The sequence below is a fragment of the Asterias rubens genome, chromosome 14, assembly GCF_902459465.1.
Source record: "Asterias rubens chromosome 14, eAstRub1.3, whole genome shotgun sequence".
In the NCBI taxonomy this organism is placed as follows: Eukaryota; Metazoa; Echinodermata; class Asteroidea; order Forcipulatida; family Asteriidae; genus Asterias; species Asterias rubens.
This window is the reverse complement of record NC_047075.1, coordinates 1,076,010-1,103,630: the sequence shown is the minus strand read 5'-3', so window position 1 is coordinate 1,103,630 and position 27,621 is coordinate 1,076,010. Positions and strand designations below refer to the sequence as shown.

The following is a 27,621-nucleotide window of genomic DNA, read 5'->3' as shown; positions in this document are numbered from 1 at the left end:
CGACTTTTGCACCAACATTGTTATTTCCAACGGCTTGTTGCCGGCCTGGCATATAATCTCTATTATTTGGACGCGAAAGTTCACCATTGAGCTGCTGGCGGCCGTCCGATAGGTCATAATTTGGGAGAACGTTTTGGTATTGGTCAATGGCATGAACCTTGTAGGACATCAGAATAAACACAAATGATGCAAACGCGCTGACAATCATTTGCTTCATACTGAAAACTTGTCAAAGAATATTCCTTTTCAAAAAGGTTTAGCGTTTATTCACTATCAACATTTTGTTCATAGTGTGTTGTTTTGTCAACTACTAGCTCAGACCAAAACGCGCTATATTGTTCTCCGCTCAAGAAAGTGCGCGCACATGGCGCACAAGAATTGAACGCACAATCTCTTGCAACTGCAAGTCGATTTTGTTCATCAGTAGGCCTAAACGATCTTTTATAGAAAGAATGCCAGAAATTTAAAATTAAGTACATCATGTAACATTAATTAGGCCTAACTCTTCACTAAAATGCTGTTGTTATCAACACTTTGACCGTGACTCTAATTTGTTAAGTTATGAGGAAACAAACCCACCCCTAAGTAAAATGTGGTGTTCCATGCTGCGTGGAAGTCCGTACCAATGTTCGCGCCGTTGCGTCAAACGCGCGCACTTTCAAAAATCAGCCGAAACACGCGCTCAAACAAGCCGCGCCAGTGGTTCAAATGGAACGATCGATTGTGCAGAACTTTTGGCTCAATAAGCCTTTTTGAGGTATGGCGGACGTGATACGCGCGCGTCACACGCGGTGACTGATGCCACGCTCACCATGTTTGTGGTCATGAGGTTTACGTGTAAACGCCGCGTCGCCTAAAATGCGCACTTCACTGAAAAAGTTCTATTTCTATATGGTCAATACGCACAAATTTAACACAACTTTACAGTGTTGTAGCATTATGTCCGCCATCATACCTCAAAAAGGCTTATGTTTTCAGATCAAACATAATCAAGTGCACACTATTATGTTATTATTTTGAAGCTGTAAGATCTAAGATGATGGACTTTAGCAAAAGTTTGCATGTTTCGTCTTGCTTTGCTGTGTTTTTCTTAATAATTGCTATCACTCCTGCGCTTGGCGTTGAACACGATGAAGAAGTATCACCACTGTTTCCTTTAGTGGAAGAAGAGCCTTTGTTGGTGTCTGGGTTCTCTATCGTCAAACGAGCCGCCTCGGGGTTGTTTTGCGACTTTCAAAGAGTATTCGGATGGTGTCAAGATCATGACATGGGTGAAGTATAATTATCTGAATGAAAATGAAGCTGGACAAATTAAAAGCAGATAAATTGGTAGGCCTAAGCTGGGCTCCTCCTCTGTTGGAAAAGAATAATGTCCATTGTTAATGTTATTAATTATGCAAGCCAATGCCCTAGTAATAGTATAGTAGTAAGTACATGTATAAGTGCCAACAGAAAAGTGACATTGGAAACGCCAAGCTGCTGGCAACAACCGATCTCTCTCATTCGAACATTGGTATAATGTATACAATATGGTTATAAACTGCACAAGAATAAACATTAAGTAACTAGACGACAATACTTGTTCTAGTCATTGTTGTGAAATCAGCAGTTATACTTGGTAGGATTATAACCCACAACCTTTCGATTGCCAGTGTAACCACTGTGTAGCACGGTGACACAGCAGAACCACAAGTTTGCAAAAACTGTACCAATGGTTTGTCGCTACCCTCCTGCCTCTGGCCCACGACCCAGATAAATAATTTGTGAAAGAATGGAGCAAATAATGTTGTTTGTGTTGTTGTTGATGTTTGTTTTTTTCATCAGTCAACTCCAATCTTCTTGTTCACCAGATCGGCACAAACGATCCTTTCCCAATGAAGGAAAACAACCACAGGACGACAACACAAATCCAGACGAGCCCAACCCCAAAATACTTGTCCGTGTTCCGCGTCGCCAGAAGCGGCACGGGTCTCACGGGTCCAGAGGAGCCAGGAAGAGGGGTCCTGGGCGGGTCGTACATGGCAGGAAAGCTAAAATGATGAAGTATAAAAAGAAAGGGGAATCTGCAGCTGCCAGACAACTTAGAAAGATCCGGTACGAATCTCCACCCCTCCCCTCTCTCTATCCCCGCCCCTTCTTCTTATTCTTCATTTGGAGTGCAGCCTTTATTCAAATCATAATATTGAAGATAAACGTACTGCCAGACACCAAGCTGTTTTCAGCCACTGTGTGGGCACTCTTTTGCTGTACACTTTACCCTACTAATCAACACTGGTGAATCCACTCTGTGGACATGTAAGTCCATATAGTGTTTCAAGTCCCTACATTATGTAGAATTGTTTTGTTCTCAGGTCCACACTTCGGTTGAGCGTTGGGGCAAAAGTCCTTCCCTTAAGCGAGAAGTGTACCAGGGTATTTTTAAGTACATGTACAATGATAGTTTGTTTTTATAACAAAACACAGAACCAATGGCTTTACGTCCCATCCGAAGGAATAATGGTTAAGTGTCTTGCTCAAGGACACAGTGTCTCACTCTCAACCGAACCCACACTCTGCTTTTAAAATCAATCCTTTTCCACTCTACCGTCCATGACATTATTGCTTAATCATAATAATTTAGGTTTGGAGCCCCGCGGAGAAAATCCACAAGGCAGTATGTAAACGGGAAATGGTACGGACCGAAAGCGAAGCCGAAGCTAAAGGGAAACAGCACCGCGCCTGTGACTAAACACCGTGAGTATATATAAGGGCCACTTTTCTGGTTAGCAGACAAAATGTGACCCACTCTGTGAAAATGAGTCTGATGTCGCCCAATGCAATATTAAGTTATGGACAGTTTAAGTGGAAAATGTAATATAAAAAAATATAAAAAAAGATCTTTAGTTGCATGGTTAACCTTTAGAACACTTACTTTTAGGCAATAAAGAATACAACAATTTTGTGATCATACTTATGTCTAATTTGTATCCTTTTGCACACAATGGTATAGTTTAAAATATCATTTTACTTGTTATTCATTTTTCACAAAAAATAATGTAGTGGCTAATTTCAAACGGGAGTAACTCAGCAACGCGATACACCCCAAAGCTCAGACACATACCAAATTACTGCTGCTGATGTGTTCTTTCCAGCCATGCATATAACTCAATTCTTGAAATTGCTTACATGTGACTCATTTTCACAGAGCGGGTCACAAAATTTGCTTTGCGCGGCAAACAGTATTGATTAGGATAAGTTCTTATCAGGACCCAATTTCATAGAGCTGCTAAGCACAACAATTTGCTTAGCATGAAATTTCTTCCTTGATAAAAACAGGATTATCAACCAAATTTCCATGTTTTGCATAATTACTTTTTACTGGTATTCAGCTGTTTGCTTATCCTGAAAATCACGTGGAAATTTGGTTGGTAATCCTGTTTTTATCAAGGAAGAAATTTCATGCTAAGCAAATTGTTGTGCTTAGCAGCTCTATGAAATTGGGCCCAGTTAGCAAAGACTTGTGTCCGTAGCCGCCTCATCCTCAACTGGAGTCGCCGCCATCACCGGTTCTCTTTTATACACATTGTGACAATGCAAAACGAAAATACATTCTCACAATCTCTGTGTTTTAAACTCAAATTCAGCTTGTAGCTGCGATGTTTGAGTGTGTTTTAATAATTACACCAATAAAAATATTAATAATAACCTTTCAAAGCCACAAAACGTAGGTCTATAAAAAAAAAAGTGCTGTAAAACATCAAAAATGCGTTATCAAAAAATAAATAAGGATCACAGGGCCTTCTGAGTCTTCTTCGTGAGCCGCTGAAAGGAGCACTGGTGAAACAACAGTGAATGTTTTATTATGTACCGTCAAAAATGCGTTTTCGAAAAAAATAGGTACCACAGCCTGATTTGTTTTTCCTTGTACAGGAAAAGCTACACGTGTGAAACAAGTACGACGGTTCGTCAGCAACAAGGCTAATATTCTCAGAAAAAACAGGAAGAAACAGACTAGAAAACATAACAGACGAATGGCCGAAATGAGGAAAAGAATGGCGGCGAAGAAAAAGAGTAAGTGTGGAGATCGAGGGCTGTACTGAAGATGGATTGCACACGCAGTTACCGGCCGCCATTTTGTATGGAAAGTGTGTGCATGTACGCACTGCACTACTCTCGGCCAATAATAGCACGCGTTTCATCAATATGGTGGTCAATGACGTCATGTGCAATCCATTATAGAACCGATGTCATAAGGAATTAATATGTCTCTGGTGGAGATTCTCTTCCCCTATGGAAAATTAACGTGGGCTGAAAGGGAATGATTCAATAGAGGCGGACGCTTTATCAGAAGAAGTTCGCCGTATATGGGGGACAGAATCTCTGCTGGGGGACGGCAGAATCTCCTGCACTGCCACACCACACCACCTGGGAGTCGAACGGCATAAATGGGAAAAATCGGCGGCTTATGATGTGAAAATACAAGTATATTGAAGAGTATTGGATTCTCATAATGATAATCATCACTTTTTAGCAATTATCATAGCCGTAACCTTAGCTTCATCGCGACGGCTAGCAAGGGGTCTTCTTACCAAATTGCACTTCTCTTTTTCTTGAAAGTAATTGTACACACTCTTTCTCTCTTACAAACTTGTAGAACAACGGCAGGCCGCAAGAGCAAGAGCAAAAGAAATAGATTCATCTGACTCTTCTTCCGCAGAAAGTTCGTCTGCCTCCTCCTCCTCTGATGGTGGTTCAGCTTCGGATGACTATGACCACTCCCACAGTCACGCCCCTGGTCACTCCCACAGTCACAACCATGACCACTCACACGGCCACACCCATGGTCACTCCCATGGTCACGCCAGTGGCCACTCTCATGGTCACAACCTAGACCACTCACACGGCCACACCCCTGGCCACTCCCACAGTCACAACCATGGTCACTCCCATGGTCACGCGAGTGGCCACTCCCACGGCCACACCCATGGCCACTCCCACAGTCACAACCATGGTCACACCCATGGCAAGAAGAACAGTCAACGGAAGAATAAGTTCAAACCATATAAAATAAAAAACCGCGGCTGGCGAAAGGCCTGAAGTCGCACTGTGCATGGACAGAATGGCTATCTTCTGTTTTGTTTGAAAGACTGTTTTCATAATTGTATTTGTTGATCTATTGTTAATATTCCACGTTATAATATCCGTGAAACTTCCAAGAAAAACAATAAATGAAGTTTTATAAAACTGTATGGTTTGCTTTGATTAAAAAAAATAAACAAACTACCAAACAAACACTCAAACAAACAACAAGCATACTGTCACACTCTACCCGCGGCTCAACAAATAAAAAAATATGCCAAAAGAAAAAGAACGCAGTTTAGTTTTTAATTATTTCCTTTTGTATAAACAGCAACATAAATCGAGATAGAAAAATGTGTAGCGCCCTCAACGTTCATTAGAATAATGAGCAAAGTGTCATGGCGGCTTTTGAAGAATGAAAATTTGTTTCCCAGCGTGAAAAGTGAGTAAGATTTTCTCTCTTATTTATCCTGCAGTTGTCGTAATTTTTGTCTCAGTTTAACGGGCAAATCATTACTAAGTGCATATATTGTGTTTTGTTTCATTATGTGGCTTACAAATGTCCTAAAGTTAGTGATAAGGTTTGGGATTTTCGTCGAAATCGACCCGTGTTTTTTTCACGCCTTGGTCTTAGGTTCGCTTTTTCTATGGACATGCAAATCAGGCCAAATCAGAAAAACCAATGTTTCTATTTTCCAAAAACTACGAAATACTGAAAAAATAATTCAGAATGAATGACGGTGTTTTGTACTTGGACATTATGGACTGAGAATGTTGCAATGTGTAGTCGTATGGTGTGTGCTAATAAGGTTAAATTATTGGAAGAAAAACCGGTAGAGTTTATGAAAATTCAGTACCTCGGGGCCGTGAATTACCGGTTAATGTGCTCTGGGTCTTACTCTTAGAGCTGCGCCTGGCAGCGGTGTCGTAGGCGCGGGGACCCCGAGGTCGGGTGCCCGGTTGGTGTACACTGTAAACCGATGTTTGGTTGGGTAGGTGGGTTCTAGGTAGGAACGTGGTTGGGATTCCCATGATTGGAAAGACCCTGGAAAGACTAAGACTAAGAGGGATAACAAATTTTGAATTAATACAAATAAGAGGCAGAAATCTACATTGTTGTTTTACCATCATCAATTGTTAATGGTTTTTCCTTCAAATCAAAGTTCAACTTAAAATCCCAGCTAGTACAGTAGTAAATAGGCGACATATACTATTTATTAGGCCAACAGCAGTGCATTTTTTTTAAGGCAGTGGACACTGTTGGTAATTACTCAAAACAATTATTAGCATAAAACCTTACTTGGTGACGAGTAATGGGGAGAGGTTGATGGTATAATAAAACATTGTGAGAAACTGCTCCCTCTGAAGTGACGTAGTTTTCAAGTTAGAAGCAATTTTCCACTAATTTGATTTCAGGACCTCAAATTGGAATTTGAGGTCCAGAAATCAAGCATCTGAAAGAACACAACTTCGTGTGACAAGGGTGTTTTTTCTTTCATTATTGTCTTGCAACTTCGACGACCAATTGAGCTCAAACTTTCACAGGTTTGTTATTTTGTGCATATGCTGAGATACACCAAGTGAGAAGACTATTATTTGACAATTACCAATAGTGTTGGAAGTGTCCACGCTCTTTAAAGAAGAGCCCGAAGAATTCATGAAAATGTGTTACTTTTTTCTGAATATGATGAAAAAGTAAACTTTACTTGTTTTGTGTTTGAAACTTTTGAGAAATTAGTCAACTATTTAAGGCTCTGTGTTTAAATGTTATTTAGAAATAAAAAATAGAAGGGAGAACAAAATATGATTGAATTCTTTTTTGTAACAAATTAAATGAATTAGACAAACTCTTTTACAAATTTGTTTAGACAAACTCTTTTACAGTCTTTTTTTTAATTTCTCTAACTTTTGTCCTGCAGTTAATTTGAGGTTTTGATGTTTGGTGAGAACTACAGAAACTGATTAAATAACTTCATTTAAAAACTTGAACTGCAAGGCAAACTGAATTTTTTATAGATTTTCTCTTAAATAAGGGAATCAATGTGTGGTGAAGAGGTTTTCAACTAGTGGTTTAATCCCAACGAGGCCTGGTTCAACGAGGCAAGTTATCAAGAACCAGGCCTCGGTGGGTTTAAGCCACTAGTTGAAAACCGATTCAACACACTTTGATTCCCATTCATAAATACCTTTTCGGTAAAAAAAACATTACACTTTGGGTCAAAAAGTAAAATAAATGCAAAAATTATAATTTTTCATTGATTGCTTTCAACACAACACCCGTCCAGCCATGAAATGGTAAGGCCCTCCGCCGCCCTCGGGTAAACCACTCCTTATTGACCCATTTCACCTGACGTCATCATTAACAAAATATTGAATGCGCCATACTGGTGGGCAATTTCACTGTACGTTTTTGTATACAGCTCTATGATGTGCGTTATGCAGTGAAAGTGCGCGTTTAGGCGACGCGGCATTAATACACGTTAACCTAACTTGCCAATCAACACGGTGAGCGCGGATCAGTCGCCGCGTGTGACGCGCGTGCAAGGGGTCAATAAGGGAATGCTGTGTGCGTCGCGCGCATCGCGTGATGTGGCACAACTGTCCGGGCCGTTGCTCTTGCCCAATAGCAATGAAGAAACCGTCTTATTATCACATCACAGCTCGCGTGTCATGCCCATGGGTCAACATTTTTTACTGGTCATAAACAAAGGTTTATACACACCCACCTGACGCGCTCTCCACCAATAGGAATAGCGAAACTGTCTGAGGTTTTGATGAATGGTTATTAACTTTTTACCCGCAGTTAATTTGAGGTTTGGAAGCCTGGTGAAGACTGTCACTTTCCAGAACTGTTTGGGAAAAAAACCTTTGACACAAAGTCATGATGGATCCGGACCTAGATGAGATGGACTTCAGCTTCTCTTGTAATAAGTGCAGTTTCACCACCAAGGACATGGTAGAGATCAAGAAGCATATGTTTGGTCACAAGAATCATGGGAAAGATCTAAGTCAGAAGGTGGCAGAAGCAGGATCAAGCCAAACTGGTAAAAAAAAAACAAGTTTAAATAATAATAATTTATTTCATTTCTGTAAAATCACACCAAAAGAGAAACTGACTTGGTACAAGTAACTTTTTGTTTTTAAAAATTAATTTGGGCTCAACCGAAGAACAATTTACTAGGTAGACCACCATTATAGGGCTAGATCGATGCTATCCTCAGGATAACCCAGTTAGTAGAGTGTCGGTACGTTAAACTGGAGATCAAGAAGCACATGTTCGGTCATAAGAATCATGTGAAAGATCTAAGTCAGAAGGGGGCAGAAGCGGGATCGAGCCAAAAAAATAGTTGAATAAAAATAATAATAGTAATTTATTGCATTTCTGTATAATTACACCAAAAGGAAAACTGACTCGGTAACTTTTTATTTTTGAAACATGCTAGAAAACCCATTTGGTAGAGTGTCAGTATGTTAATCCGGAGACCAAGAAGCACATAAGTTTGACCATAATAATGTGGGATCAAGCTTAAATGGTAAAGAATTAGATTGAATTAATTTAGTTTCTATATAATCACGTAAAGTAGAGCGCTGACACGTTTTTTTTTTTGTTTTTTTTTTTTGGGGGGGGGCGTTATCTTTATCATCAAACACACAGAAAGAGAAAATACATGAAATGTAAACTGACTACAAAGGCCTCAAAATAGCTGTTTCAACACAGCTTAAAGTCCAAATTTCACATTGTGATCATATTGTTTCACTGTGACAATGTAACAATATAACAACTTTTATAATTATTTGAACAAAATTCATATTCCCACCTCTTTAAAAAATAAAATACACCACAGTTTAAAAAAATTAACAATTAACCTTGAATATTTACAATTTGGGTTACTTTTTGTCTAACTATAAGAAAAACAGAAATTCAGACATGGGCACAATTTCATCAGTAGAGCTGCTTTAAAGCAGAAAATATTGCTCAACAATTTTCTGCTAAGCAAAACTAAGCAGGATACCAAGTAACAAATTGTACTTGTGACATGGTAGTTTGTCTGGTTTAACCTTATTTTGTTAAGCATAATTTGATTGGGCTTAGCTACTGATTTTGCAAAAGCAGCTCTGGGCCATTTTCACATTTCTTACTTCCTACTGTTTTCATTTTCCTCTCAACTATAGATGCATCACTCAACAACTCGGCAGTAGAGTCTCAAGATCAAGACAAAACCACACCTCCCAGTAAAGACAAACCGGAGAAAAAAACATCTCAAAGCGAGCCGATCAATTTACCCAAAGACACGCCCACGTCCCCATCACCAACTCAACAGACTCTGAGTGACAGCGTCGAGACGTCATCTCCACCTGAATTGAGCGATGGTGATAGTCTTGAGCTACCAGCCGCTCAAGACGAAATTTCGAGGAAGCTGATTGAAGGAGGAGTAACAATTGAAGGTGTACAAGCTGCTCTTGGGATCCCCACGAAGGGGTTTCAGCCAACTGGATCAGGCAGTAAGGAAACAGGCGCTACAACTCAAGAGACGGGCCCAGACACCATCGCTAACCGCATCCACTCGCGTCATCGCGAGAGACCAACCCCTAAGAAGTCGCAAGACATCCCGGAAGATGACGATGCTGATTTCATCCCGTACAAACCCGCAAAGCGTGTTGTATCACGGATGAAGCGAAAGCAACGCGGCAACACGTCAGCTCTTAAAAAGCTGCAAGTAAAGTTCAAAGCCCGGGCTGAGAGGTCGGCGAATGCATTTAAATGTGAGCATTGCCACTTTGTCTGTAAGTTCAAACAGATACTGACGGCCCATAAGAGGGGGGCGCATCCAGAGATATATCTGAAGGAGCAGGAAAAGACAAGGGATGAGGGAGATGGTCAAGATGGGGAAGAGGAGGAAAATGGAGACAATGAGTTGACCAATCGGGAGGGAGGAGCACTAGACGAGGCCCAAAGCCACCTTGACAACGATCGCTACAAGTGTTCCCGCTGCACCACTTTCTTCTGCCGCTTCAAGAAAGACCTCAAAGAGCATGAGAACAAAGTCCACGGAATCCCAACAGTGGCTTACAAATACCAATCGCGCATCCGGGAGGATCGCTACCAATGCTCTGAGTGTGACTTTGTGTGCAAATTTCAACGGTCCTTAAGAATGCATGAACGTTATGAACACCCCAAAGAAGTCAAGATTCCAGAGAAAGTGAAGAAGGAGAAGAAAATCGCCGAAGATCGCTACCGCTGTGGTGACTGTGACTTTAGCTGTAAGTTCAAAGGTCAAATGAAAGCTCATCGGAACAAGAATCACAAGAAGGAACGACCGCCGCGGGTTGTGCGAGAACAGCAGTGCGAGTTCTGCCATAAGTTCATACAAGGTACCATGCACCACTACAAGAGACACTTGAAGACCCACACCGGGGATAAACCCTACAAATGCTCCATCTGCGAGGCCGTCTTCGGTGATCAGAGTAGACTGAATGCTCATGCGCCAATCCACCGCGAGGAGCGCAACTACCTCTGTGATCAATGCGGGAAAGCATTCAAACGCGCCATCAACCTCCGCATGCATCGCAAGGTTCATCTTGTAGTGCGCCCTCACGGTTGCACTTTATGTAATTATCGTTGTAAACGCCATGACACCCTGAATCTTCACATGAAGAGGAAGCACCTGAAAATCCGGCCGATTCTCTGCGACACTTGCGGAAAGAAGTTCTTCAGCGAGAAAGAGTGTCAGCTTCACGCGGCTCGGAAACACCTGCCCCGTCCGACGCCATTCCAGTGCACATTCTGCACGGCGGCGTTCCCGTTTGCGTATAATCTACGTGCGCATATGAAGAAACATCCAGAGCACAAGCCCTTCAGGTGTGAGTTCTGTAGCTTTGAGTCCAGATCAAAGGCGAGTCTTCAAGACCATGAAAAGATGCATACAGGTTGGTTCTGGAAACTTTTTCTCAAAGGGAAAGGGAAGTTTTGAAGGAATAAGTTGGTTTTTGGAAGCGTTTCATTGTTTGATACCGATATAACTATCAACGTTCTCCTTTAAAGGCAGTGGACACTATTGGTAATTACTCAAAATAATTATTGGCATAAAACCTTTCTTGGTGACGAGTAATGGGGAGAGGTTGATGGTATAAAACATTGTGAGAAGCGGCTCCCTCTGAAAAGCCATCGTTTTCGAGAAAGAAGTAATTTTCCGCGAATTTGATTTCGAGACCTCAGATTTAGAACTTGAGGTCTTGAAATCAACCATCTAAACGCACACAACTTCGTGTGACAATGGTGTTTTTTCTTTCATTATTATCTTGCAAGTTTGACGACTAATTGAGCTCAAATTTTCACAGGTTTTATGCATATGTTGAGATACACCAACTGTGAAGGCTAGACTTTGACAATTACCAATAGTGTCCACGGCCTTTAACAGTGGTCTGCTGGGCAAATGGCAATTAAAAACACCAGAGGACCAGTCAAAAAACACTCCTCGTGGTTTGACTGGCTAGTTCAGTGTTAAAAATCTTTCCTTATTCATTTGAAATATGGGCCAGTGAAAAAGCCTCTTACTTTGAAAATATTCAAGTTGCATCGACCTTGGGCCTTTCTCAAACCACGGCTTGGGCTCCGGCTCACGCTTAGGCTCCGCGTGCTGTGTTCGCAGCTTGCATTTAACCGCGTATTGCACGGATATCAGCACGCGGAGCCGGAGCCCAAGCCGGGGTTTGAGAAAGGCCCCCGGTTTCCACTAAGTGATTGAATCTCGCCTCGCCATTTTGGTTATCCAAGTACGCACTCCTTGCTCATAACCAATTGTAATGAAAGTCTATCAGTAATAAGGCCTGTGGCCATTCTACTCTATTTTTGCGCTCAAGTATGGTCACCAACAAAAATGGTACTAAAATCAAAGAGCAACTGGTCCCCTCTCATTTGTCCTTGATCTTGTGACATACATGTAGCCACAGTTTAGGTTGACAAAACAAAGTTCATTTCAGGGGGATCGCATTTAAATATTTAGTCAAAATACTACTTTGACACACGCATGGTGCATACTAAGGGCCTCGTCACAACTTTTGCAGGCAATTTGGGAGAACCAACTGCAGTGCATGCTACAGGACCACTTTGGTAGCACATGAGTCATTTTTCAAACAAAACCCAAAGAGTACAATGTGAACATTCACCTGTGAATGGATTATCTTAGTGGAGATTTGTTTAGAACTGGGCCCAATTTCATGGCTCTGCTTACCGTAAGCACAGAATCGGCGCTTACGGAAACAGGGAATTCTGTGCTTACGGCAAGCGTATTTCGCGAGTTAGCGGTGAATTTGGGCTTCTGCGCGTGCGTACTTCACGTTACTTGGCATTCTACGCTTACAAGGCTAGCGCAGAAATTCGGCGCTTGCATGTAAGCAGGGAATCGCGATCGTAAGCGCAGAATTCGGCGGTATGCATAGCCATGAAATTGGGCCCTGGTTGCCTGTAATATCCCTCTTATGACATAACCCTAAAGAGCCCTACAATCATCATGCAAATGCTAAACAGTTTTTAACAAGCATGATCCTAAGGCAGTCAATCTCAGCCACTGTCAGCTCAGCATTATTTGTCAGGACATCCCTAGCAGGAGTAAGTGACAAAGTTATCGACACAGTGCACTGCTTAAAGCTTTTTTCTAAAACTACAAAGCTTTTGCGTGCGCCACGCACAATGCACAACTCGCCCTAAACAGGACTCTTCCTCTGTGCTGTACACAGATACAGAGTTCTTAATTTGAGGGTCTGTTTCTTGGGGCAGAAACATTTCAAAGCTTCATAAAGCTTATTTGCAAAAATATTTGTACATGACTCACCAGCCGAGAGAATCACTCAAGAAAGCATTTAAAGGTAGTGGACACTATTAATAATTGTCGAAGACTAGCCTTCACAGTTGGTGTATCTCAACATATGCATAAAATAACAAACCTGTGAAAATTTGAGCTCAATCGGTGATCGAACTTGCGAGATAATAATGAAAGAAAAAACACCCTTGTCACACGAAGTTGTGTGTGTTTAGATGGTTGATTTCGAGACCCCAAGTTCTAAATCTGATGTCTCGAAATAAAATTCGTGGAAAATAACTTCTTTCTCGAAAACTATGGCACTTCAGAGGGTGCCGTTTCTCACAATGTTTTATACCATCAACCTCTCCCCATTACTCGTTACCAAGTAAGGTTTTATACTAATAATTATTTTGAGTAATTACCAATAGTGTCCACTGCCTTTAAATTAACAATGTCAGTATTTTATAATTGACTCTTTTCTTTCCTTACCCCAGGCGAGAAACAGAAGAAATGCGAGTTGTGCGACTACACCACCAGCACCAGCAGCAACCTGTACAAACATCGCAAACGCCAACACGGCATCATGAACAGTTCTCGTACCAAAACACCCCGCGCTCGCCCCGTAGAAAGACACCCCTCGCTAAACCCACCCATCGTCCTCCACGAGACCGCGCAACGATCCCTACCGAATACACCTCAGCCGATAATGCTACCAAACACCGACGGTCACCCTCATCTACACCAAGCTCAGCACCAGGGGTCCCAAATGACCTCCAGAGTTCAAGGGTCAACGTCAGCTCCACCTGCCCTCAAAACCCTTAGCGTCTATGACGACGTCGATTTCAAAGATCGTCGACAGATCATCTACGCCCGGGAGAAGTCTCTGATTGGGTCGGTGATTACGGAGGCGTTAGCTGAAGCGAGACATGCCGTGCAGAGTGAGCTCTATAGCGGTCATTTGATCCCGTCAACAATGGCTGCTTCAGGACTCTCCCACCCGCCGCTGCCCGTCGCGACGACCATGACGCCCTCGCATGGCGGGATGGTACCGGCCGAGACGATTATTCACGGCGGGATACCAACGAGTGTCAGCAGTGGAATGACTTCGCCAGGGGCCACCAGCATGTTTAGCAATATGATGAATCTACATTATTGATATGCATCATTAGTAATTATACACTCATGAATATGCATGATTTGAGATGTGCACAGCCACAACCATGAATACACTCGATACCAAATACAGGGCTAGCGTTTTTTGTGAAATCGTTGGCTCGGAGATATTTTCACTCGTCGGGGGCCAGCGGGCCACTGTTCATTTCGACCCCTGACAACAGATGAATATTGAGTAACTCTTTGCAGATCTTGTATTCCACAAACTCCTGACTTTTTATTCATCGTTGACACAGCAATTGTTAATTGTTCCCATTCATTGACATAACTTCTACATCAGTGGTTTTCAAATATGGACAAAAACAAGTGATTATGGCTGTGTACTAGTCATAGAATATGCAAATTAATTAAAATTTACCCTTTTTTTTTTAGTTGGATGGGTAGTGCAAAACTGTGGTTTTTTTTTTAATGAAAAATGCAATGAATTTTAATCAACTGCCAGAATTTAAACTAATTATTGTTTTTTTGATATCTACTGATTTAGTATTTTTATGAAACACTTAAACCTCTTTGGCAACTAGGCAACCTTACTGGACAAATCTTGGGAATTTTTATTCACCTCACTCTAAAAATTAATGGCAACAAAAACTTTTTGTTTAAATAAAAGCCTGCAGCAGCTTTCAATTGATAGCATTTTGAGAAACATTTCACTTTGAAATAATGTGGTTATGTAAAAATATGTCATTCATTTTCCCCCCATATTTGAATCTGAGAAGTGTTACTGTGAGTAACGTTTTCAGATTGTGTGTTCCTATTAGGGATTATTCTTCCCGCCGGCGTGGACAAAACTGCTCTTATGTAGATTTTCAGCGAAACATTGTATCTCAAAATGGAATTTTCACATGTTACGGCTAGTTTTACTGTATACATCTACATTTCAATAGGAGGCGTTCGATTAGCTTCCCTGGGTCGACCCCAGCCTGACTCGGGTCAGCCCCCAGTGGACATCACCACGTGAGGGCGAGTGGGGCCGTTCGATTAGCTCTTGTCGGGGGCAAACCCGAATGAGGACCGCGGGGTTTGCACAGGGAAGCTAATCGAATGCACCCATTGATTAAATTGAACGGTTAAAATTACCCAAGGTATACTTTGCCTCTAGAACATACCCAAGTAGTATCATGTGGCTTGCTGGGAGTTTCGTAAACCTGTTAAAAAGGGCTGTGACACTTTGTAATAGATAGAATCTAATCATGTCCCAAACATATTACCCTTGAGTTGAAACTGAGCCTTAAGCCTTGTTCATACTTCCTGTGAATGCGAATGTGGAGCGAACGTTGACGTCACATGGCAGACCCGGAATTTCACCCTCGAAAGGGCAAGGCCATTTTCATTTTGCAAAGAACACTTGCATTGGCACATCTTAAAGTCAATTGGAAACTTTTGAAGGGGCACCAAGGCCAAGACCAGGGGCAATGAAGGCCATGACCTCTGCGGTCTGCATGTAGTTCCAGGCCCGACGTGGCTGTTTTTGCAGCGATTGTTTTGTAGGAGTTAAACACAGTTCAACGAGTGGAAGTTGTGACGCCAAATATTGCATAGCATTCGCATTTGCAGGAAGTATGAACCAGGCTAAAAAAATAGTCTGGCCCTCTGTTTTTTAGATTGATCATCAGTATTGATTGTGTATATTGTAGACATGGATTAAGACGAAGGTGTAAATTCTACAGCTGGCCTTTTTGAAAGTTGTTTTTAAATAATTTTTTTATTAGGGGCGGGGGGGGGGGGGGGCGTTTAGTGTTGAGAACAGACTGGGCTTACCGCAGAATTCTGCGCTTACAATAACAGTTCCCCGCTTGACGTGCTACCTCAAAATTTCTGTGCTAGCCTTGTAAGCTTAGACAGCATAGTAACATTGATAACGCGAGCGCAGAAGCCAAAAATCGCCGCTAACTCGTGAAATACGCTTGCCGTAAGCACAGAATTGCCCGCTTCCATAAGCGCCGATTCTGTTCTTACGGTAAGCAGAGCCTTAAATTGTACCTCGATCTGTTAAGCTCTAATGCTTTTTATATAGACCAATCAAAACTGCTGCAATCATGAGCCAAAAGCCTGACAACAATGTGACATGTTTAATTTTGGAATGCTGCATCAGGGTCCAATTTTATAGCTCTGCAAACTGCAGGAATTGGCACTTGCATCTGGGCCCGGTTTCATTAAGCCTGTTAGTACTAAAACTTGCTAAGCACAGAAAAATGTTGCTTAGCAGAAACTTTTTAACGGCCAAAACGGTTAAACAGTTTAACCTGTGTTTACTGGTGACCCACCCATTTTTTGCTCTGTAAGTATTTTCTGCTAAATCAGCTTTATGAATTTCTTTACAGCCTTGGCATATTTCAGGGGCATGCAGGGAGGTTTTATGAGTGCGTGCATACATTTGGTAGGCCTACCCCAAATGACTATGCATTCTGCGCTTAAGTTAACTTTTTAATTTGTAACACAGCTAGCACAGATACTTGGCCCATGCACAAACACAGGTTGTACGAGTTACCCATGAGGGGGCTGATGCTTTGGTAGACCTTATCGCAAATACTTGGTACGCACGCTTAATGTGTGGAATGAGGTGCATGCTGGTCTTGCTAACGATCAAGTTTGATCGCTCGCTTGTTCAGAATGCACCTCATTCAACAGTTGGTGCTTGCGCAAGTGGGTATTTGCGAAAAGGTCTATGTATAGCAATTGACCCAATTCTCCTGACGTCGTCATCAGAATAATCTTGCATGCGCCATATTGGTGGGCAATGTCACTGTGCGTTTTTCAGTGATGTGTGCATTTTAGGCGACGCAGCATTTACTTGGCTTGTGGCACGGTTGGCTTGTGCGTAAAGCGCTCGCCTCTCACCAAGGTGACCCTGGTTCGATTCCTCACCTGGTCGGGGCCATATGTGAGTTGAGTTGTGCATTGGTTCTCTGCTGTGCCACAAGGGTTTTCGAAACTATCCGGTTTTCCTCCCTCAGGAAAAAATCAAACACTTTCGATCTTGGCTGTGCTCCGTAGTCATAATGGGCTGATGTGGCTGGCAGCCAAAGGCGCCCTTGCATGCCTGCTTCTCGAACACGTTGTAGCCGCATCCTTCGCAATTCAGCTCTAGCTGCGAGTAAGGACGATTAGCCCCCCCAAATTATTATACTTGAAACGTATTGGCAACCAAAATGGTGAGCCTGGCACAGTCGCCATGTGAATGTGCATGCAAGGGGTCTATTGTTAATACTATAAGTTATCACACAAGCGCGAGTGGAATACGGAAAAATATAGCACTTCTGCGTCCCATATCAAACGAGGCCGAAGGCCGAGTTAGATAGTGGACGCATATGCGCTATATTTTCCGTATTTCAACGAGCGCGCGTGTGATAGCGTATTTATCTTCAAGCAAACTTGGCGCAGGACATAAAACACACGAGATGCATGGTAGTGATAATAGCTGTGCAATATAGGTTTTTATCACCAATCCATTCTGCCAATCTGATTGGAGGATTAGCGCGTGCTTGAAGATAAATTTTATTGGCAAATGTTTGTATTCCATTGAGTATTTGTATTGTATAAAGGGACACTGTCAGACTGTCGCATGTTGATACATTAGTTGAATGTTGTATTTGTTAAGGATAGAACACATGGTCCAATTTCATAGAGCTGTTTATGCGGAACATAATTGCTTAACAATTTCCTGCTTGTGTTCAAACCTGGGCCCGGTTTCATGGCTCTGCTTACCGTAAGCAAAGATTCAGAGCTAACAGAAGCAGGGAATTCCACGCTTAAGGCAAGTGGTTTTCACAGGGTCCAATTTGACAAAGTCTGTAAGCACAAAAACTTGCTGAGCACAAAAGAGATGGCTTTTAGCAGGAACAGGCTACCAGTCAGAATTACAGTAAGTTGGCCTTGTTGTGGCTTGTGCCCCACTCAACTTTTGCTTAGCAAAGAAATTTGTCAAGCAGTATTTTCTGCTTAACACCTTTATGAAATTGGATACAAGTTTAGCAGCAAATTTTTGCCTTGCATGCATGTTTATCAACATGGTGGCCAATGCTCTGGACCCAATTTCATAAAACATGTAAGCAGCCGTTTTGTGCTTACCGAGTGTCCCTCTTAGCAGAATGTCTATTTCATGAAGCTGTTTAACGTAAGCAAGGGTTAATGTTGCGTGCCCGTGGTTAGCACACAAGTGAAGAAACAATGCAATTATGCTGAACGTGCATGCGTGCCTAGAAATGTTCTGCCTACTTGGGAAATCATGGTGAATTACGCTTATGCTTACGCACATTTTTCTGCTATGTACATTAAGCACAAAAATTTGCATACGGGTAAACAGCCTATGGATTTGGGCCATGGGTGTATTGAAATGGTGTCAATTAAATGCTTTGGTTGGGATTAATAGCAATGGTCGTAGGACTTGCTTTTTTGAAAAGAAAAACAAATCTGTGGTAATGAACATATTATGTAACAAATATTTCAACAATTAATATAATAATAAATTTGCTATAAAATGCAATAAAAATAAAGCTTGTTTCTTGTTTATTTCTCCGTCTGTCAAAGCCAGTCACGGCCCAATAATGAGTCATATTTGGGCCAAATTTAATAAGAATGCTGGATATATCTCTAAATTGTGGTTTTTGCAAATTTTTGACCCAAATTTGATTTAAATACTGGACTTATCCCTTGACAAAAAAAACATGTTGGATTTAATCATTTAGGCCTTCTTTTCTGGTCAATTTTGACATAAATTTGATAAAAATGCTGGACTTACCACTTGTGATATTTGAAATGTTTGAATCATCAACTTGGAAAAAGCAATTGCTGTGGACTTATGCCTCGTGTGATTTTTAAACCAAAATCGATAAAAATGCTGGATTAGTCCCATGTGATATTTAAGAAGAAAAAAAATTGCCTAATTTTTTAAATGTCAGTATTTCCGAAAATTCAGCTTAAATCAAGTGTCTACTAAGCCTTGCATTTTTCAATAACATTAAATTTCAACAATACAAGTGACAAGTCACAGCATGGAGGAATAATGCGCTCAATACTTTTACTTAATAATAGGTTGGAAATTAACAAAAAATAAACCCCATATACCTTAGCTCTGTCATCGTTGCGCTAAATTGTTTCAAATTTCTATCAAGCGGTAGGCTAATTGGTTTAAAACCACCTTTTATCACAATAACAACGTTTATTTATCACTCGATTAATGATTCCAGTCTTCGATTCTCGCACTTCGAATACCTCCGCGAGATCTTGCGGGAGCCAGTTACGTACCCTTGTGATCTTGGACAGGCACCGGTGATTGGAACCAGCCAAAGCAAACGGAAGGTACCCGACTACCGCTTTACACCATATAAACGCACAGTAGAGGTCTGGACACTCGACGGCTTGATGCCGCGTCACGATATTCAAAATGGCCACCAGCCATGCTTGAAAGTTTGTCAACACCATGGATATACTTACGATGATTTGATGTGATTTAATGTCTCTATGGGTAAGCTTTACCATGTAGTTTATTCAAGTTCATAATGTAGAACAAAATTATGCCTCGTGGAAGACGTGCAAACACCTAGTTTGTCATAAAACGGGTAATTTTGTCGCTTTCTATTTCATCTTCATGCTCAATATAAATAACGGCAATCCGGAAGTAGCTGTAAAGTAGGGGCATAGGTCATTGCATCGTCAATGTCAACTTGCTGTCATTCAGACGAAACAATTTCTGTGTTGTCAGATTATATTTCTACTTCATGGATAGTTGTATCTTAAAAACATTAGATCATTGTGTGATAATTGTGTTAGATTACACATGTGTCTGAAATGTAAGATATTGATGTAAATTACATCAACATGTAAACGAAACAAAAAACCCGTTTTTTAAACTGCTTACCCAACGTTCTAAAATAATGGTATCACACTTAGACCTTTTAATTGCAGATTGCCTGTTATCATTATAAAAATTGGTTTGACACTTCCGCTATGATTATGAACTTGTTTTTTACGACAAATTATTTATTTTAGTTAAGTTCAAATAAAGGGTCCGGTTTTTTTTCTGAAAATCAACCGAAACATTTTCTTTTCAAAATCACCTGAAATATCATGCAAAGGTGTAATGTAAGGTGATGATCAGAACCATTGGATTTGGTAATGCAATGTTTTCGACGAACGGTGCCTTAGAAAATTAAGATTAAAATCAATATTTGAGACCCTTCCAATTGTTCCGGCAACTTGTAACTTAGAGACTGTCTTCTCTCTTTGGTTAAATTTTGAAGCAAATAATATAAGAGAAAATGTTTTTGAGGACGAAAAACACCGTCTAAGTTATACCCTTTTTCGTTTTTTTCCAAAGTCGGACGAAAATTTTTAATTTAACAAAATGCCTACAATTTCACACAGTTGTATTCTTGGTTTGAGCCGTCTTTCTAATATTTTTATTTTTTTATAACGTTGCTCAAATATTATTGTACACATTAAAACAAATAGTCGACACGGCGAGTACCCACCAAGAACACTGGTGGAATCAACGCTTTTATTTATTCCCGCCGTCATGTTGATCCCAGCTAGCCTACACCCAACCCCAAACCCCGCCGCCCTCCCCCAGCAACAACCCCAATTCCTATGTCAAACCAATAAATCACAACAATACCGTTTCCCCCGTAAACTAATTTTCCATACCCACGGCGTGTGCATTCAACTCTAATACAGTAGAGTCCATTGTATGCCTATGTTTCCTGGTTATTATTGTGTGCCTATACTTACAGTGTATGCCTTCCGATCACAGTCATATCTTTAAAACCCGTCTACCCATTCCTACTCCAAAGTAATGCGTATACCTTTGCTTTGACTCGCAGATTATTTACTAAGTTTAAAGCAAGGATTTCCCTATGCCATAGTACCATGCGAACCGTGCTTCCCAATTAAACTCAATTGTCTATACTTATGCCTACAGCGTGTGCCTTCAACTCAATAATATTGTCCAAGTCCGAACCAAAGAGTTCCCCATATGACTATGTTTCATAAGTATATGGTCCATACCTACAGCGTGTGCCTTCAACTCAATAATATTGTCCAAGTCCGAACCAAAGAGTTCCCCATATGACTACATGTATATGTTTCATAAGTATATGGTCCATACCTACAGCGTGTTCCTTCAACTCAAATATTGTCTAAGTCCGAACCAATGAGTCCTCCATATGCCTATGTTTCCTACAACCATGCCAACAGCGCAGGCCACTCGTAAATTACTAAGTATAAAGTACTGATTTTACTATGCCATAGCATCATGTGTAAGGTTTTCCACTGGCAAATTATATACTAAGTATAAATTATATACCAAGTATAAAGCATTGATAGTCCCATACCATAGTATCCTATGAAAAGTATTCAACTCACAAATTATATACTAAGTATAAAGCACTGAAATCCCATGCCATAGCTTTCTATGTTAAGTATGAACCGAAGGTTTATCAGGTCTAAAATGCGAAGGTATCCTGGGGGGGACCCAAGTGGGTGTCGTGGGTAGGTGTCAGCCTCCGAAGCGAAGGGTCCCCGGTTCGAACCCCGGTGGTGGCAGCGCGGCTGCCGACCGAGAAGTCTCGACTCACCAGACAGTGGCACCCACCGCGCAGTGGCACTCACCGCTAGCACTCGCTTAGAAAAGAAACTTAAAACTTAAAACTTAAAACGAACCTATGCTCTTTTTTATATTAATATAATTTTTTTAATAAAACAAATATTTTTAAAACGTCTCCAACTTTTCTGAAGCTGGATTCGATCCCGGGACCCTTCGGTCCAGAGACCAGAGCCCTTCCACTGGGCCACTGCTCCTTCTTACTAATATGCGTTCGAGTTTTATTTTAAACCTTCGTATGACAAACTTTTATTTAAAACGTAGTAAAAGAACACCCGGGTATCGAACTCCGCACCATTGGGTGTAGAGTCGGGAGCCCTTCCATTGAGCCACGTCTCTTCTTACTTCATTTGCGTTCGAGTTTAATTTTAAACCTTCGTATGACAAACTTTTAATTAAAACGTAGTAAAAGAACACCCGGGAATCGAACTCCGTACCATTGGGTGTAGAGTCGGGAGCCCTTCCATTGGGCCACTACTACTCTTACTTCATTTGCGTTCGAGTTTAATGCTAAACCTAAGAATGAACAACTAAATCAAAACGTATTAAAAGAACACCCGGGAATCGAACTCCGTACCATTGGGTGTAGAGTCGGGAGCCCTTCCATTGGGCCACTACTACTCTTACTTCATTTGCGTTCAAGTTTAATGTTATACCTTAGAATTAACAACTTTAAATCAAAACGTAGTAAAAGAACACCCGGGAATCGAACTCCGTACCATTGGGTGTAGAGTCCGGAGCCCTTCCATTGGGCCACTACTACTCTTACTTCATTTGCGTTCGAGTTTAATGCTAAACCTAAGAATGAACAACTTTAAATCAAAACGTATTAAAAGAACACCCGGGAATCGAACCCCGTACCATTGGGTGTAGAGTCGGGAGCCCTTCCATTGGGCCACTACTACTCTTTCTCCATTTGCGTTCGAGTTTAATGTTATACCTTAGAATGAACAACTTAAAATCAAAACGTGTTATAGCTTATGCCTTCCACTCGCAAATTATTTACAAGTGTAAAGCAAGGATTTCCCTATGCCATAGGATACCGCGCAAACCAATGTTCTCAAGCATACTAAAAGAACACAGATCGGGAATCGAACCCCGTACCCTTGGGTGTAGAGCCCGGAGCCCTTCCATTGGGCCACTACTACTCTTACTTATTTTACGTTCGAGTTTAATGTTATCCCCTAGAATGAACAATTTTTAATAAAAACGTAATATTTGCCTCCCAGTCGCAAATTATTTACCAAGTGTAAAGCAATGATTTCCCCAATACCATAGGGAACCGCGCAAACCAATATTCTCAAGCATACTAAAAGAACACAGATCGGGAATCGAAACGCGTACCATTGGGTGTAGAGCCCGGAGCCCTTCCATTAGGCCACTACTACTCTTTCTTCATTTGCGTTCGAGTTTAATGTTATACCCTAGAATGAACAATTTTAAATCAAAACGTATTATAGCTTATGCCTCCCACTCGCAAATTATTTACCAAGTGTAAAGCAAGGATTTCCCCATGTTATAGGGAACAGTTTAAACCAATGTTCTCAAGCGTAGAAAAAAGAACACAGACCGGGTTCGAACTCTGTACCATTGGGTGTAGAGCCCGGAGCCCTTCCATTAGGCCACTACTACTCTTACTTCATTTGCGTTCGAGTTTAATGTTATACCCTAGAATGAACAATTTTAAATCAAAACGTGTTATAGCTTATGCCTCCCACTCGCAAATTATTTACCAAGTGTAAAGCAAGGATTTCCCCATGTTATAGGGAACAGCGTAGAAAAAAGAACACAGACCGGGTTCGAACTCTGTACAATTGGGTGTAGAGCCCGGAGCCCTTCCATTAGGCCACTACTACTCTTACTTCATTTGCGTTCGAGTTTAATGTTATACCCTAGAATGAACAATTTTATATCAAAACGTATTATAGCTTATGCCTTCCCCTCGCATTAATTATTTATTAGGGTTAAGCAAGGATTTCCCTATGCCGTTGGGTACCGCGTAAACCAATGTTCTTAAACGCAGAAAAAGAACACACACCGGGGTTCGAACCCAGCACCTTTGGCTTCAGAATCCGGAGCCCTACCACTGGGCCACTGTTCTTATTGATAAGAATGGGGTCGAGTTTAATAATAAACCTTAGAGTGAACAACTTTAAATCAAAATGTATTATAGCTTATGCCTTCCACTCGCAAATCATTTATTATAGGTATATAAAGCAAGGATTTCCCTATGCCATAGGGTTCCGCGTAAACCAATGTTCTTACGCGTTGAAAAAGACACACACCGGGGCTCGAACTCAGTACCTTTGCGTTCAGAATCCGGAGTTCTACCACTGGGCCACCCCTCTTCTTATGAACAATGGGTTCGAGTTTAATTATAAACCTTAGAGTGGACAACTTTAAATCCAAACGTAAATAGCGGGTGCCTTCCACTCGCGTGTTTTACAAGGATTTCCCTATGCCATAGTACCCCAGGTAATGTAAAGATTGGGACTGGGTACAACAGAGTTGAAGCATGCACACATACATTCGACGGTGTTTGGGATAAATAAAATGCACGGGACTTAAACGAGAATATTTAACTGAGAAAATATCATCGGTTGAAGTCTCTAGAAGCGGGGCAAATCGGGCGGGTGGGGGAGGGGGGATATGGCAAACAAAACCATAAATATTTACATGTAATAAATTATAGATAATCTCAGTAATTTAACTCTAGAACAGACACGGCACGGATTTTTTTAATTTTATTTGTTTATTTATTTGGTTAGTTTTCGGGTTTCTACATTTCACAAAATAAACTGCTCTTTAAATCAAGTTTAAAAAATAAGTAAAGAGAATATTGACACATTCAAATTTTAGCAGCCAACAATTCTAGCTTAATTTTATTTAAATCATTGCAACAACTAAAACTTCAAGTGTATGTGCGTGTGTAAACAATACACGTGTTGACAATATTATGAAGTTTTTTATATTCACAGTTCCAGACTTATAGGCCAATTCTCATTTCGAAACATTGATGTAAAATAATAGGCTATATTATTATTCTTGTACACGTCTGCAGTGAATAATCAGACACAATCCCTGGAAAAGTTTCCGTATGGCGCCACCACTTTTTCATTCGAAATAAAATAATATAGTATCTAATTTACCTGATTGATATATCCCTTTTTGTAAAAATGAGTGAAAAAGTGGTGGCGCCATAAGGAAAGTTATCCCAATCCCTGAATAAACATCAGGAAAACAACAACCTTTACTGAATAACAAAGAATTATAGGGAGCGGAAACACACAATCGCACATTGTGTTGTGAACAGTAGACCATAGAGCTAGCTCCATGAGCAGACCTATACACACAAGAGCATACCAGCTAAACGTTTATGTAGAGCGACGATGCCTAAACATAGAAATCACAGACATTGTAATTACCGGTGGTTCCTGGGAGGTCTAAAAGACGTAGTATTGAATCAGAATACACGAATATACATAAATCTTGCCTGAACAGTTCCCTGAAGATTAAAAACACATCAAAAAAGGCTCTAAATTTCGACAAGGGAGACAGCCAGAGTCAACTGCATGCTTGGAGACCATTTTAAATACATGTGTACGCGGCAAATTGCTGAGTACGAAGCATTGGTTATGAGACCAACTATAGGGTACCAGACTGATAATGCCTGGTTTTTGATATAACGGTGCCTCAAAATATAGATTACCCCCTTGTCGTTTTTTCAAAAATCGGCCGAAATGTGAGATGGCTACTTTTTGAGATAATGCCTTATTTCGGATAGTACGACGGTTTAAAATCCAGATTAAAATGAATATTTGAGACCCATCCTATTGTTCCAGCAACCTGTAACTTGGAGACTGTCTTTTACACATGACGAACTTCCTTTGGTTAAATTTTGAGCCAATTCGGAGAGAAAAAATTTCCGAGGGTGAAAAAACATCAAGCTTACCCAGTTTTTTCAAAAATCGGCCGAAATTGTTGTTTTCCAAATCGCCTGAAATTTCACACCTAGGTGTAATTGGGGGCGAGGAGCAGGAAAATCTTGGTTTTAGTCGTCTACGATGGCTACTTTTTGAGATAATGCCTTAGTTCGGATAGTACGACGGTTTAAAATCCAGATTAAAATGAATATTTGAGACCCATCCTATTGTTCCAGCAACCTGTAACTTGGAGACTGTCTTTTACACATGACGAACTTCCTTTGGTTAAATTTTGAGCCAATTCGGAGAGAAAAAATTTCCGAGGGTGAAAAAACATCAAGCTTACCCCCTTGTAGTTTTTTCAAAAATCGGCCGAAATTTTTGTTTTCCAAATCGCCTGAAATTTCACACCTAGGTGTAATTGGGGGCGAGGAGCAGGAAAATCTTGGTTTTAGTCGTCTACGATGGCTACTTTTTGAGATAATGCCTTAGTTCGGATAGTACGACGGTTTAAAATCCAGATTAAAATGAATATTTGAGACCCATCCTATTGTTCCAGCAACCTGTAACTTGGAGACTGTCTTTTACACATGACGAACTTCCTTTGGTTAAATTTTGAGCCAATTCGGAGAGAAAAAATTTCCGAGGGTGAAAAAACATCAGGCTTACCCCCTTGTAGTTTTTTCAAAAATCGGCCGAAATTTTTGTTTTCCAAATCGCCTGAAATTTCACACCTAGGTGTAATTGGGGGCGAGGAGCAGGGAAATCTTGGTTTTAGTCGTCTACGATGGCTACTTTTTGAGATAATGCCTTAGTTCGGATAGTACGACGGTTTAAAATCCAGATTAAAATGAATATTTGAGACCCATCCTATTGTTCCAGCAACCTGTAACTTTGAGACTGTCTTTTACACATGACGAACTTCCGTTGGTTAAATTTTGAGCCAATTCGGAGAGAAAAAATTTCCGAGGGTGAAAAAACATCAAGCTTACCCCCCCTTGTAGTTTTTTCAAAAATCGGCCGAAATTTTTGTTTTCCAAATCGCCTGAAATTTCACACCTAGGTGTAATTGGGGGCGAGGAGCAGGAAAATCTTGGTTTTAGTCGTCTACGATGGCTACTTTTTGAGATAATGCCTTAGTTCGGATAGTACGACGGTTTAAAATCCAGATTAAAATGAATATTTGAGACCCATCCTATTGTTCCAGCAACCTGTAACTTTGAGACTGTCTTTTACACATGACGAACTTCCGTTGGTTAAATTTTGAGCCAATTCGGAGAGAAAAAATTTCCGAGGGTGAAAAAACATCAAGCTTACCCCCTTGTAGTTTTTTCAAAAATCGGCCGAAATTTTTGTTTTCCAAATCGCCTGAAATTTCACACCTAGGTGTAATTGGGGGCGAGGAGCAGGGAAATCTTGGTTTTAGTCGTCTACGATGGCTACTTTTTGAGATAATGCCTTAGTTCGGATAGTACGACGGTTTAAAATCCAGATTAAAATGAATATTTGAGACCCATCCTATTGTTCGAGCAACCTGTAACTTTGAGACTGTCTTTTACACATGACGAACTTCCGTTGGTTAAATATTGAGCCAATTCGGAGAGAAAAAATTTCCGAGGGTGAAAAAACATCAAGCTTACCCCCTTGTAGTTTTTTCAAAAATCGGCCGAAATTTTTGTTTCCCAAATCGCCTGAAATTTCACACCTAGGTGTAATTGGGGGCGAGGAGCAGGAAAATCTTGGTTTTAGTCGTCTACGATGGCTACTTTTTGAGATAATGCCTTAGTTCGGATAGTACGACGGTTTAAAATCCAGATTAAAATGAATATTTGAGACCCATCCTATTGTTCGAGCAACCTGTAACTTGGAGACTGTCTTTTACACATGACGAACTTCCTTTGGTTAAATTTTGAGCCAATTCGGAGAGAAAAAATTTCCGAGGGTGAAAAAACATCAAGCTTACCCCCTTGTAGTTTTTTCAAAAATCGGCCGAAATTTTTGTTTCCCAAATCGCCTGAAATTTCACACCTAGGTGTAATTGGGGGCGAGGAGCAGGAAAATCTTGGTT

The 27,621-nt window shown here is 40.9% G+C and overlaps 1 protein-coding gene across 4 annotated transcripts; it reads left to right on the top strand.

Annotated features, from left to right (window-relative positions):
• The first annotated feature begins 5,261 nt into the window (after nucleotides 1-5,261).
• LOC117299524 (zinc finger protein 761-like) lies at nucleotides 5,262-14,673 on the top strand. Of its 4 annotated transcripts, none has more exons than XM_033783069.1 (4): nucleotides 5,262-5,500; nucleotides 7,862-8,102; nucleotides 9,232-10,986; nucleotides 13,355-14,673. In XM_033783069.1, exons 2-4 carry the CDS (start codon nucleotides 7,940-7,942, stop codon nucleotides 14,014-14,016), a joined length of 2,580 nt encoding a protein of 859 aa, XP_033638960.1. In that variant the 5' UTR covers nucleotides 5,262-5,500; nucleotides 7,862-7,939; the 3' UTR covers nucleotides 14,017-14,673. The 4 variants fall into 4 exon arrangements, with proteins under 4 accessions (XP_033638960.1, XP_033638963.1, XP_033638961.1 ...); XM_033783072.1 differs by lacking the exon at nucleotides 5,262-5,500 and adding an exon at nucleotides 5,693-5,852; XM_033783070.1 differs by lacking the exon at nucleotides 5,262-5,500 and adding an exon at nucleotides 6,031-6,050.
• The last annotated feature ends 12,948 nt before the right edge of the window (nucleotides 14,674-27,621 follow it).

What these genes read in the sequence shown, in the direction of transcription:
- LOC117299524 (XM_033783069.1), top strand. Translation starts at nt 7,940, where the DNA reads ATGATGGATCCGGACCTAGATGAGATGGACTTCAGCTTCTCTTGTAAT. An exon ending in AGCAGGATCAAGCCAAACTG is followed by an intron (nt 8,103 to 9,231) that starts GTAAAAAAAAAA and finishes TCTCAACTATAG; the next exon opens with ATGCATCACTCAACAACTCG. An exon ending in CCATGAAAAGATGCATACAG is followed by an intron (nt 10,987 to 13,354) that starts GTTGGTTCTGGA and finishes TCCTTACCCCAG; the next exon opens with GCGAGAAACAGAAGAAATGC.